Raw genomic sequence first — 10,770 nt, 5'->3', positions numbered from 1 at the left:
AGCTACCTGGGGGGGAGCTATGCCGAGCTGCTTGTGGCAAGCTCTATCGAGCTGCTTGTGGCAAGCTCTATCGAGCTGCTTGTGGTGAGATATGCCATGCTGCCTATGGCGAGCTGTGGCAAGCTCTGTCGAGCTGCCTGTGGCGAGTTATGGCAGGTTCTGCCGAACTGCCTATGACGAGTTATGTCGAGCTACCCAGTTGTCAATAGGCTGCACTTGGCTTGCATGAGGTGCCAGGTGTCACAATTTCACTAGAGGGACAAATCCGCCCTTAGTGAGCCACGCGGGTGCGTGCGAATTGCGCCGCACACACGTGTGCATGCGCGTTGCACGGTATCGACCCCCATACTCTCCCCTACTATTTCTAAGGAGTGTAAATCAACTCCAATTAAAATACTCAAAAAAAGCTTATACTTTTCCAATGTGGGACAAGTTCAAAACTGAGTTTTGTAAGAGAAAATATAATTTTTCAATCAAGTGTGCAGGTGCAATTTCTCATGTAATTGACCAATCAAACCCATTGGATTTAATCTCTTATGAGATTAAAATCCAACAATCCCCCACATTGATTGATCAATTACATAGTTCTCTCTCAATCATTTTGTTAGTATAGATATCTCAAAGCCTTGTCAAAGTTATTGGTGGTAAGACCTTAAACCAATTATTCTCAAGACAGACCGGAGACACCCATACACACAAAAATGTCCAGTCTCTGCAAGAGTTTCAAATTTTGCTCAGCACTGTTATGGCCATGTGCTTCTGTCCTAGTTTCATGAACAATCCCGAGAGCAAACCCAAACTCTTATGAGAATCGACACCACTTCTATGTTCACATAGGTGAAGTTCCACTATGTATTCCATTATTTGACACATTTCAGAACTTCATTAAGAGTTTAACTCAACCTTTTATCATAACGGACAACACTGTTTATGTTGTGATGGAAATTTTTCAATGTCAGTGCTAACAGTCACATTGCTGTAACTTGTTGTTACCCATTAAACCCAATACTGATGGTTTTTCAGTTCAGGTTGAGTTACCATTACAGGTGACTAAGTAAAGGGTTTTAATCACATTTCTTTGGTTGTCATTCTTACCAATTCTCTGGCCAAGCCCTTGGTAAGAGGATCAACCAAGTTTTTATTTGACCTCACATAGGTTGTAGTGATGACTCTATCTTGAATCAGTTGCCTAATAAATTCATGTCTCAGACTTATATGTTTGAACTTACCATTGTAGGTACCACTGTAGGCTCTTGATAGAGTTTCCTCACTATAACAGTAAATGGAAATTGGAGGCATAGGATTAGGCCAAAGTTTTATATCCAATAATAAATTTCTAATCCATTCAGCCTCTTTTCCAGCAGCCGCTAAGGCTATGAATTCGGATTCCATGGTCGAGTGAGATATACAAGTTTGTCTCTTGGATGCTCAAGAGATCGCACCCCCACCAAGGACGAAAATCAATCCAGAGGTGGACTTGTTATCTCCATTACCGGTGATCCAGTTTGCATCAGTGTACCCTTCTAGTACAACTGGATAATCACAGTAAAACAAGCCAAGTTCCAAGGTTCTCTTGAGATACCCAAGAACTCCCCCAATTTCCTCTAGTGCTCTGCACCGAGATTATTTGTAAACCGATTGAGTTTACTAAATGCAAATGCAATATTAGGTCTGGTAAAAGGCGTAGCATACATCAGACTTCCTACTGCACTAGCATACTTAAGTTGTGCAATTGCTCTACCAGTATTTTCTACTAGCTTTATACTAGAATCATATGGCATGATATATTTTTTAAACCCTAAATGCTTAAATTTCTCAAGTACTTTCTCAATATAATGTGATTGGCTTAATGCATAGACCCTACTATGCTTTTTAACTTTTATTCCTAAGATGGTATCTACTTTCTCCTAAATCTTTTATTTTGAAGACAGAGGATAAGTAGTTTTTAGTTTTATTTATGCCAATCATATTTGTACCCACAATAAGCATATCATCAACATAAAAACATACAATTACTCCATAATTTTCAGTGAATTTTGAGTAGATGCATCTATTAGCACTATTATGTTTAAAACCAAAAGTCAGAATGCAAGAATCAAATTTCTCATGCCACTGTTTAAGTGCTTGTTTTAATCCATATAGTAATTTAACCAGTTTATAGACTTTTTTCTCATTTTCAGGAAGAACAAATTTTCTGGTTGTTCCATATAAACCTCTTCATTTAAATCACCATTTAAGAAAGCAATTTTAACATCCATTTGGTGAACAGATAAATGATAAATGGATGCTAATGCTATGAGTGTTCTAATAGAAATTGTTATAGTCACTGGTGCATAGGTGTCAAAATAATCAATCCCTTCCTTTTGACTAAATCCTTTGGCTACTAATCTAGCCTTAAAAATTTGTACAGTTTCACCAATGTTGTATTTTCTTTAAACACCCATTTATATTTTATTGGTTTTGATCTTGGAGGCAAGTCTACTAGTACTCATGTGTTATTTGACATTATTGAATCAATTTCATCATTTATAGAATCCTTCCAAAAGGCAACATCTCTAGAGGTCATGGTCTCACTGTAGGTTTTTGGATCATTTTCAATGTTCAGGACAATGGGTATGTTATTTAAAATCTTCTCTCTATCAGCTTCAATAAAAAATACAATTGACTGAGTAGAGATAAAATCTGAACCTAAGTGTTTCTCTGTTCTTTGTCTATGACTTTTTCTAAGTCCTATTGTAGGTGTTACAGTTGTGTCATTTTTTTCTTTCAGTCTCATTATTATCAACAGGTATTGAGATCTGAGTTTCTCTTTCAGCTTTTTCTGCCATTTTCTGTGGATTCATTTTCTGTAGATTCAGAACACAGTTTATTTTCAAAAAATTCAACATCTCTAGTTTCAATTATTATGTTGGACTCTAAGTCTAGAAGCCTATAGGCCTTGCTATGTTCTGCATATCTAACAAACATACTTTTCTTAACTCTGAGTCTTAACTTGTTTCTTTTAGGATTTAGAACTCTATAATATACTAAGCACCTGCACACTTTTAGATATGCTAAATTAGGCTTTTCTCCCTGTCCATAATTCATATGACATTTGTTATTAACTCTAGAAACAATTATGTTATGTAAATGACAGGCTATTAGGAGTGCTTCCCCCCACAGGTTTAAGGGTGCATTAGCTTTTAACAATATGTAGTTTATCATTTCTGTAAATGTTTTATTTTTCCTTTTGGTCAGGCCATTCTGTTGAGGGGTATAAGGAGCAGAACACTGATGTATTATTCCAAATTCTTTACAAAAAGAATTAAACTCATTTTTAAAGTATTCAACACCCCTATCACTTCTAAGGATTTTAATTTTCTTTTCTAGTTGATTTTCAACTTCAGTCTTATACAGTTTAAACATGTCAAAGACTTCACCCTTAGTTCTCAAAAGGTAAACATTGGTGTATTTAGAAAAATCATCTATAAATGTTATGAAGTATCTCTTGCCTCATCTATTTAATACACCATTGAGTTCACAGATGTCAGAATGAATTAGTTCTAGAAGTTGGGAATTTCTCTCAACACTAGGGAAAGGTTTCTTAGCCATTTTAGATTTTACACATATCTCACATTTTTCAGTTGATTCATTACTGTAAGCAATTATACCAAATTTGCTCATGTTCTTTATAGATTTAAAATTCAAGTGTGCTAATCTATCATGCCATAAAGAGAAAGAATCAACAATATAAGCAAAAACTTTTCCTTCATTAATACTTAATTTGAACATACAATTACAACCATATTTTTTTTCAACAAACATCCCATTCTTGGATAGGATTAGTTTGTCGGATTCAAAAACAACTTTGAATCCCCTCTTATAGACAAGATTTACTAAGACTAAGTTCTTTCTAATGTTCAGAACATGGAGAACATTCAGGAGAGTCAGTGTCTTTCCGGAGGTGAAGTTCAACTCTATGTTGCCTCTTCCAACAACTTTGGCACATGTTTGGTTTCCCATCTGTAGCTCCTGGCCATCAGTCACTTATTCATATGTCTTGAATAAGGACTTGTCTTTGCAAACATGGACTGTGGCACCTGAATTAAACCACCATTCAGAAGACAATTCTGCCATCTTGACTTCAGTAATCATGGCCACTAGATTGTCTTCTACCATGTTTGTAGACTTGGTTTCGTCTTTCCGATGTTGGCAGACTCGGGCGTAATGCCCCTTCTTTCCACAAACATAGCAAGATCCTTTCTTATTGTTGCTCTTCTTGAAGTTCCCATCCTTCTTCTTTACTTGTAATGCAGGGTTAGTCTTCTTCGATCCTTTTTCCATAAAATTGACCTTAGAGTTCAACATACCGGCCAGGGTCTTACCCCTACTATCTCTAATCCGAGACTCTTCTTCAATACAAAGGTGTTGCTGAATTTGCTCCAAGGTAAGTTCTTCAGCCTTGTGCAGAAGCTTCTTCCTGTAATCCTTCCAAGAGGGTGGAAGTTTGGCAATGATTGCTCCCACTTGGAAAGATTCAGGAAGGATGATGTCAAGGGATCGAATTTTGTTGACTATCACCTGTAGTTCATGAACTTGCTCCAGTATAGGTTTATGGTCGTTCATAGTGAAGTCAAAGTATTCTGCAATAAGATATTTATTCATACTTGCTTTTTGCACCTTGTATTTGAAATCCAGGGCCTTCCAGATTAATTTTGGAGATGTAAGTTCCTTGTAGAAGTTGTAGAGCCGGTCTGACAAGGCATTCAGTATGTGTCATCGGCACATAAGTGAGTCATCTTCTCATTTTGCTCTTTCCTTCTTTAGTTTTTCTGAGTCTTTGTCAGTGGGTTTAGGAAGTGATTGCAGATTCGGGTCCAGCAGATAGTATAGTTTTAGTGTGGTCAGAAAGAATATCATCTTTTCTTGCCATCGGCTGAAGTTTGCTCCCTCGAACTGGTCTAGTCGAACAAGATCTTGGTTCATCATCTTGATTGAAGTCATGCTTGCTTCCACCTCAATTACAGAATAACGTTCTAAAATTGTTGGAAAAAGGGGTCATTGTAACTTTGGAGGAGAAGCTCTAAGGCACGTCTGAAGACACTATCTTTAGAACGTTATTTGCCCCCACTCAGTTTCACTGAGTTTATTGTTGGGTTACAGGCAAATCCATTCACAGGATACAACAGAGCCTTGGGCGAGAATTTGCACTCCAAAAAAACCTTCTATGAGACTGTAGCAAATTGGACAGAGAGAGAGAGAGAGACAAAGTGGATTTCGAAAATGTGTGTTTTTGAAGTGTGATTCATGCTCTTTAAATAGTTTATGAAGAGGTATGAAGAAAAGGTAAGTGTTGGTTCAAAGAAGGCACCTTGAATAGTCACAATTTCAAACCTTGAACTTAGCTAGTCACACGGGTGCGTGCGAATTGCGCTGCACACACGCGTGCGCACGCATTGTGCGGTATCAAACCCCCATACTCTCCTCTACTATTTCTAAGGAGTGTAAATCAGCTCCAATTAAAATACTCAAAACAAAGCTTATACTTTTCCAATGTGGGACAAGTTCAAAACTGGGTTTTGTAAGAGAAAAGCTAATTTTTCAATCAAGTGTGCAGGTGCAATTTCTCATGTAATTGACCAATCAAACCCATTGGATTTAATCTCTTATGAGATTAAAATCCAACTGACCCGGACTCGTTTGATAACACCAATTTGCTTTCAAACTTTTATAGACGTGTGTCACCAGGCTATTGAGCACAATAACTCATAATGTATTTGCATATTAAACCCTACTAATTATTATAAAAAAGGTCCACATTAAACTTGTTTAACGAACATTCAACCTACATATTGCATTTGTGTGTACATTACATCTTCATCATGTAATATATATATATATATATATATATATATATATATATATATTAATTATTTTGGCCCTATTGAACAAAACAAATGCATGTTCTATAATATAATAATATAATTCCAAAGATACATCTAGAGTTGTTGTTCATACGTTAGGGTTCAAACAATGCAAACATAGAAGAAGAACAACAACAACAATAAAGAGAAAAAAATAGGATTAAAGCTTATCGTTTGATGAGAGAAAAATATGGAGAAATAAGAGAAAGGAACAAGGAAAGAAGGGGAGGAGTCGATGAGAGTAGATAGAGTGTTGGAGAGTTTATTGTTGGATTTCTTTTGTCAACAATGAGAAGAATCAATGTCCTGACTCAATATGAGAGTCAATTTATTAAAAAAAAAGCTTAAAATTGGAAACTAGGTAGCCTTTTTTTTTACATTGGGATTTAAACCATTTAGACTCTGGCCTTTTTAGGCATTTTTAAGTTGAAATTTGCTAATAAAACATGTTCCAACCCTCTACCAACTTGATCTAACATTGTACATCTCACCATGAGACTGGGACCCATCATAAAAGTGGGATCCACCATGTTCTACTCTGGCCAATAAAACATGTTCCAGCCCTTTCCTTGCAGGAAACCCCCCATTCTAATTTTCTATTTTTTTTTGTATTTTCTTATTTTTTGTTCCACGTAATATTAACCAGAACCAATGAGATTAATTTGCAAGGAACATTTTGCAGGAAACATTTGGGTTTCCGATGCATCTCCTGCCAGGAACTTCAAACGACTCTCCCTCTTTCTTTTAGTCTTTAGTCCAAGCTCTCTCCCTCTTTTCTTATTCTCTTTGACAACATAGGAGAAGTTTCGAACTAAGATAGTTGCACACTTTCAGTCTTTACTCCAAACTCTCTCTCTCTCTTTACTCTCTTTTAATACATGAGACGTTTCTAGCTAAGATAGTTGCACAGATACAGATTGTTCTAAATGTGAGATAGTTTCAAATGCATTTTTTTTTTGTTTTAGAGTTACTTCTCAAACAAACTATTTTTTTTATAGAGTTAATTTTAGATTCAAAGTTTTTCTTCATTGGCTGCAGATTCAAAGTTTCTCTTTGTTGGCGATTTGGTTCTCTTTGTTGGAGGTGTTCATATGCTTTTTGCTTGGTTCAAGCCGGTTCAAGCATTAAACTTGCAGCAACAATACATCAGGTATGATTTTAAAAAATATATGGTTTTTTTGGTTCTAAAATCCACAAAAAAATGACTCATTAGAAGCCAAAAATCCAAATAAACTCATTACTGGCTTAAAATCCACAACAAATGAGCAACAAAAGTGAAAAAAAAAACAGAAAATTAACCCGGGTTGGTGCATGACCCGTTTCAACGTGCGGGTGAAGAAGGTGGTCATATCGGGTCACACGCGACCTGTTAGCGGAGATCCATTCAGATCTTTTATGTTCAACCCGTGCATTACACAAGTTTCTACATATGTTAGCAACCCGTATACTATACGGATGGATTAATAATAATAATAATAATAATAATAATAATAATAATAATAATAATAATAATAATAATAATAATAATAATAATAATAATAAAAATAATTTTTCACAAAATAATATTAATACATTATTTTTTATTGTATTTTATTAATGAATAGTTTTTTTAAATAGAGTATTTTAAATAGGGATTATAGAAAATAAGGGCAACTTTAGGGTCCTAATATAAATAAAAGTAATATTTTTAAGAAAATTTCAAAAATAGGTTAACTTTTTAAAAATAATATCAATTTAGGGCAAAAACACTGTTCATCTTCTTCCTCTTGCAATCCATTCATCAGTGCTGTCGTCTGCCGCCATCTACTGCCACTGCCTCCGACAACGTTGTTGGAGGTGGGAGGAGGCAAAGGCGGCGGCAGCAGCGCTGGTGGTCATTCCTTTGCCTAACACCGCCACCTCTGCCTTTGCCTCCGACAGTGTTACCGGAGGTGGACGGAGGCAGAGGTGGCAGCGTTGGGCAGAGGAATGACCACCATCGCCACTGCCGCCACCTCTGCCTCTCCCCACCTCTAGCAATGTTGTTGAAGGCAGTGGTGGGTGGAGATAGGCGGAGGTGTTGCCGGAGGTGGTGGATGACGACGCTGATGAATGGATTGCAAAGAGGAAGAAGATGAACATTGTTTTTGCCCTTAATTGATATTAGTTTTAAAAAGTTTACCTATTTTTGATTTTTTTTTAAAGTATTATTTTATTGATATTAGGGCCCTAAAGTTGACCTTATATGTTATAATCCCCTTTAAATATAGTATTTTTGATAATTATAGTAATTTCATAAATAAAATATTTGAATAAATACAGTATTTTTAATAATTATGATTAATTAAATAATAGAATTTATTACAACACTATATTTATTAAAAACAATATTTTATTAACCATGTTTTTTTAAAAACAATATTTTCATTATATACATTATCATTAATAATTGTGGTATGTTTAATTAACAATACTTTTAAAAAATATAGTGTTTTTAATAAATATATTATTTTATTAATTAACAATATTGATATAAATATAGTATTTTCAATAATTATAGTGATTTTAAAAATATAGTATTTTTAATAATTGCAGTAATTATAGTATTTTAATAATTCATAATTATCAGAATTTACTAAAATTATGTATTTATTAATGCTAAAATATTTTATTAATTTATAGTATTTTCATAAATACAATATTTTGAATAAATATAGTATTTTTAATAATTATGACTAATTAATTAATAGAATTTATTGAATAAATACAACATTAATAATTGTAGTATGTTTAATTAAAAATGCTTTTAAAAAATATAGTGTTTTAATAAATATATTATTTTATTATTTAATAGTATTTACTAATTAACAATATTTCTAAATATATAGTATTTTCAATAATTGCAGTATTATTAATAAATATAGTACAATATTTTATTAATTAATGGTATTTATGAATTAACCATATTTTTAATAATTATAATATTTTTAATAAATACATCATTTCTTTATTTGTAATAATTACGGTATTTTAATTAAAAGTGTTTTTAATAAATATAGTATTTTATTAATTAACTGTATTTATTAATTATCCATTCAATAATTACAGTATTTTGGAAAAAACACAGTTATTATATTAATTAACAGTATTTAGTAGTTAACCATATTTTTAATAAATTTAGTGTTTCCAGTAATTACAATAATTTTATTAATTAAGGAAATTTATTAAAAATAGTATGTTATTCATTAGCATTATTTGAAAAATGCATCTAAATTATTTTAATAATTAACAGTATAATTATAGTAATTATTTTTGATAATTACAGTTTTTTAATAAATTACTACAAATATATTACAAAATAATGTATTTATTAATAAATAGTAATTATTTTTTAAGCTGTAATAAATTATATTTAACAGTATTTATTAGCAATAATGTATTTATTAATTAACAGTATTTTTAATAATTACAATATTTTTAAATAATTAACACTATTATAAAATGCGGAGAGTTTAAAGTAATTTTTTTGACATAAAAATTACATTAATTAAGTTTATTATTTTATAACATTAAATACATTAAATGTGGAGAGTCTATTTATTTACTACATTATTTTATTTCACTTCTTTTACCAAATCCTCTGCATCTCACGGTCCTTCCAGTGACACAAATACCTGAAGCGAAAAAAAACAAATAACACAAGTAGTGGCGTTTTCGTAATAAGACCGGCCAGTCAACCACGATTCTGACAAACCTCTTAACAAGCAATGAAGCAATCCGTGTGAAGCCCTTGAAATGAACCACATCCGTCGATAACATCTAAACCATCGACGGTCGCCATCGCTTCTCTCTTCCCGCGACAAGTTTGAACTTCCATTATAAATGTACACCCAAATATTGATTCCACCCTCCATCGTTAGCTTTGCTCTTTTGTCCCTTCATCTCTTCTTCTGTAATCTGAACTCCTCAAATTTCTAATAATCTTCTCCAATGGCGCGTACTAAACAGACTGCCAGGAAATCCACCGGAGGAAAGGCTCCGAGGAAGCAACTGGCAACAAAGGCTGCCAGGAAATCTGCTCCCGCCACAGGTGGCGTGAAGAAGCCACACCGATTCAGGCCAGGAACAGTGGCTCTCAGAGAAATCAGGAAGTACCAGAAGAGTACCGAGCTTCTGATCCGCAAACTTCCTTTCCAGCGTTTGGTTCGTGAGATTGCTCAGGATTTCAAGACTGATCTTCGGTTCCAGAGCTCCGCCGTTGCGGCACTTCAAGAAGCAGCAGAGGCGTATCTGGTAGGTCTCTTCGAAGATACCAACCTCTGTGCGATTCATGCTAAGAGAGTCACTATAATGCCGAAGGACATTCAACTCGCTCGTCGGATCAGGGGCGAGCGTGCTTGAATCATTTTTATGGCGGTTTTCTGTTTACTTTTTCTGTATAGATGGGTTCTGTGGTCTAGATTTTATTTTATTTTTAGTTTTGGGAGGGGGTGGGGTTTAGTTTTAGGGTTTTCTCTTTATGTTTCGCTATGTGTTCTAACCGGTGTTTTGTAAGCTCGATAAATCTAATTGAAACAAATTGCAGTTTTCTTGTTGATATTCTCGACCCCTGTTTGTTTAAATCTCCTTCCCTTTTAATTGGATTTTTTAATCTCGACAATTATTCTTGTTTTCTGAGGTTGCTCTTTACCGGATTTTCCCATTTGGGAACTAAACCCCAATTTACCGTCCGTAGCTTTCAAGCCTTTGAATTTCTTTAGGCTTCGTTTGTTTGAGGTGTAAATGCAAAAATACACCTAGTGTAAATAAAAAACGATCAGATGGATAAATGCAAAAGTTGAACCGGTTCTATGTTGCTTTTACACTTGTGTACGTTTGGAAGAACAGT

The 10,770-nt window shown here is 34.1% G+C and overlaps 1 protein-coding gene across 1 annotated transcript; it reads left to right on the top strand.

Annotated features, from left to right (window-relative positions):
* Positions 1-9,782: 9,782 nt before the first annotated feature.
* Positions 9,783-10,479, top strand: LOC104599502 (histone H3.2). The gene has a single exon (XM_010262066.3). It carries the CDS (start codon positions 9,873-9,875, stop codon positions 10,281-10,283), a length of 411 nt encoding a protein of 136 aa, XP_010260368.1. The 5' UTR covers positions 9,783-9,872; the 3' UTR covers positions 10,284-10,479.
* The last annotated feature ends 291 nt before the right edge of the window (positions 10,480-10,770 follow it).

The sequence above is a fragment of the Nelumbo nucifera genome, chromosome 1 (genome assembly GCF_055504915.1).
Source record: "Nelumbo nucifera cultivar China Antique chromosome 1, China Antique-T2T, whole genome shotgun sequence".
Taxonomy (NCBI): domain Eukaryota; kingdom Viridiplantae; phylum Streptophyta; class Magnoliopsida; order Proteales; family Nelumbonaceae; genus Nelumbo; species Nelumbo nucifera.
Note: the sequence above shows the minus strand (reverse complement) of the source record. Positions and strands in the feature narration are given on the sequence as shown.

Bases quoted from the DNA above. Each gene is read 5' to 3' on its own strand.
- LOC104599502 (XM_010262066.3), top strand. From the start codon at position 9,873: ATGGCGCGTACTAAACAGACTGCCAGGAAATCCACCGGAGGAAAGGCT.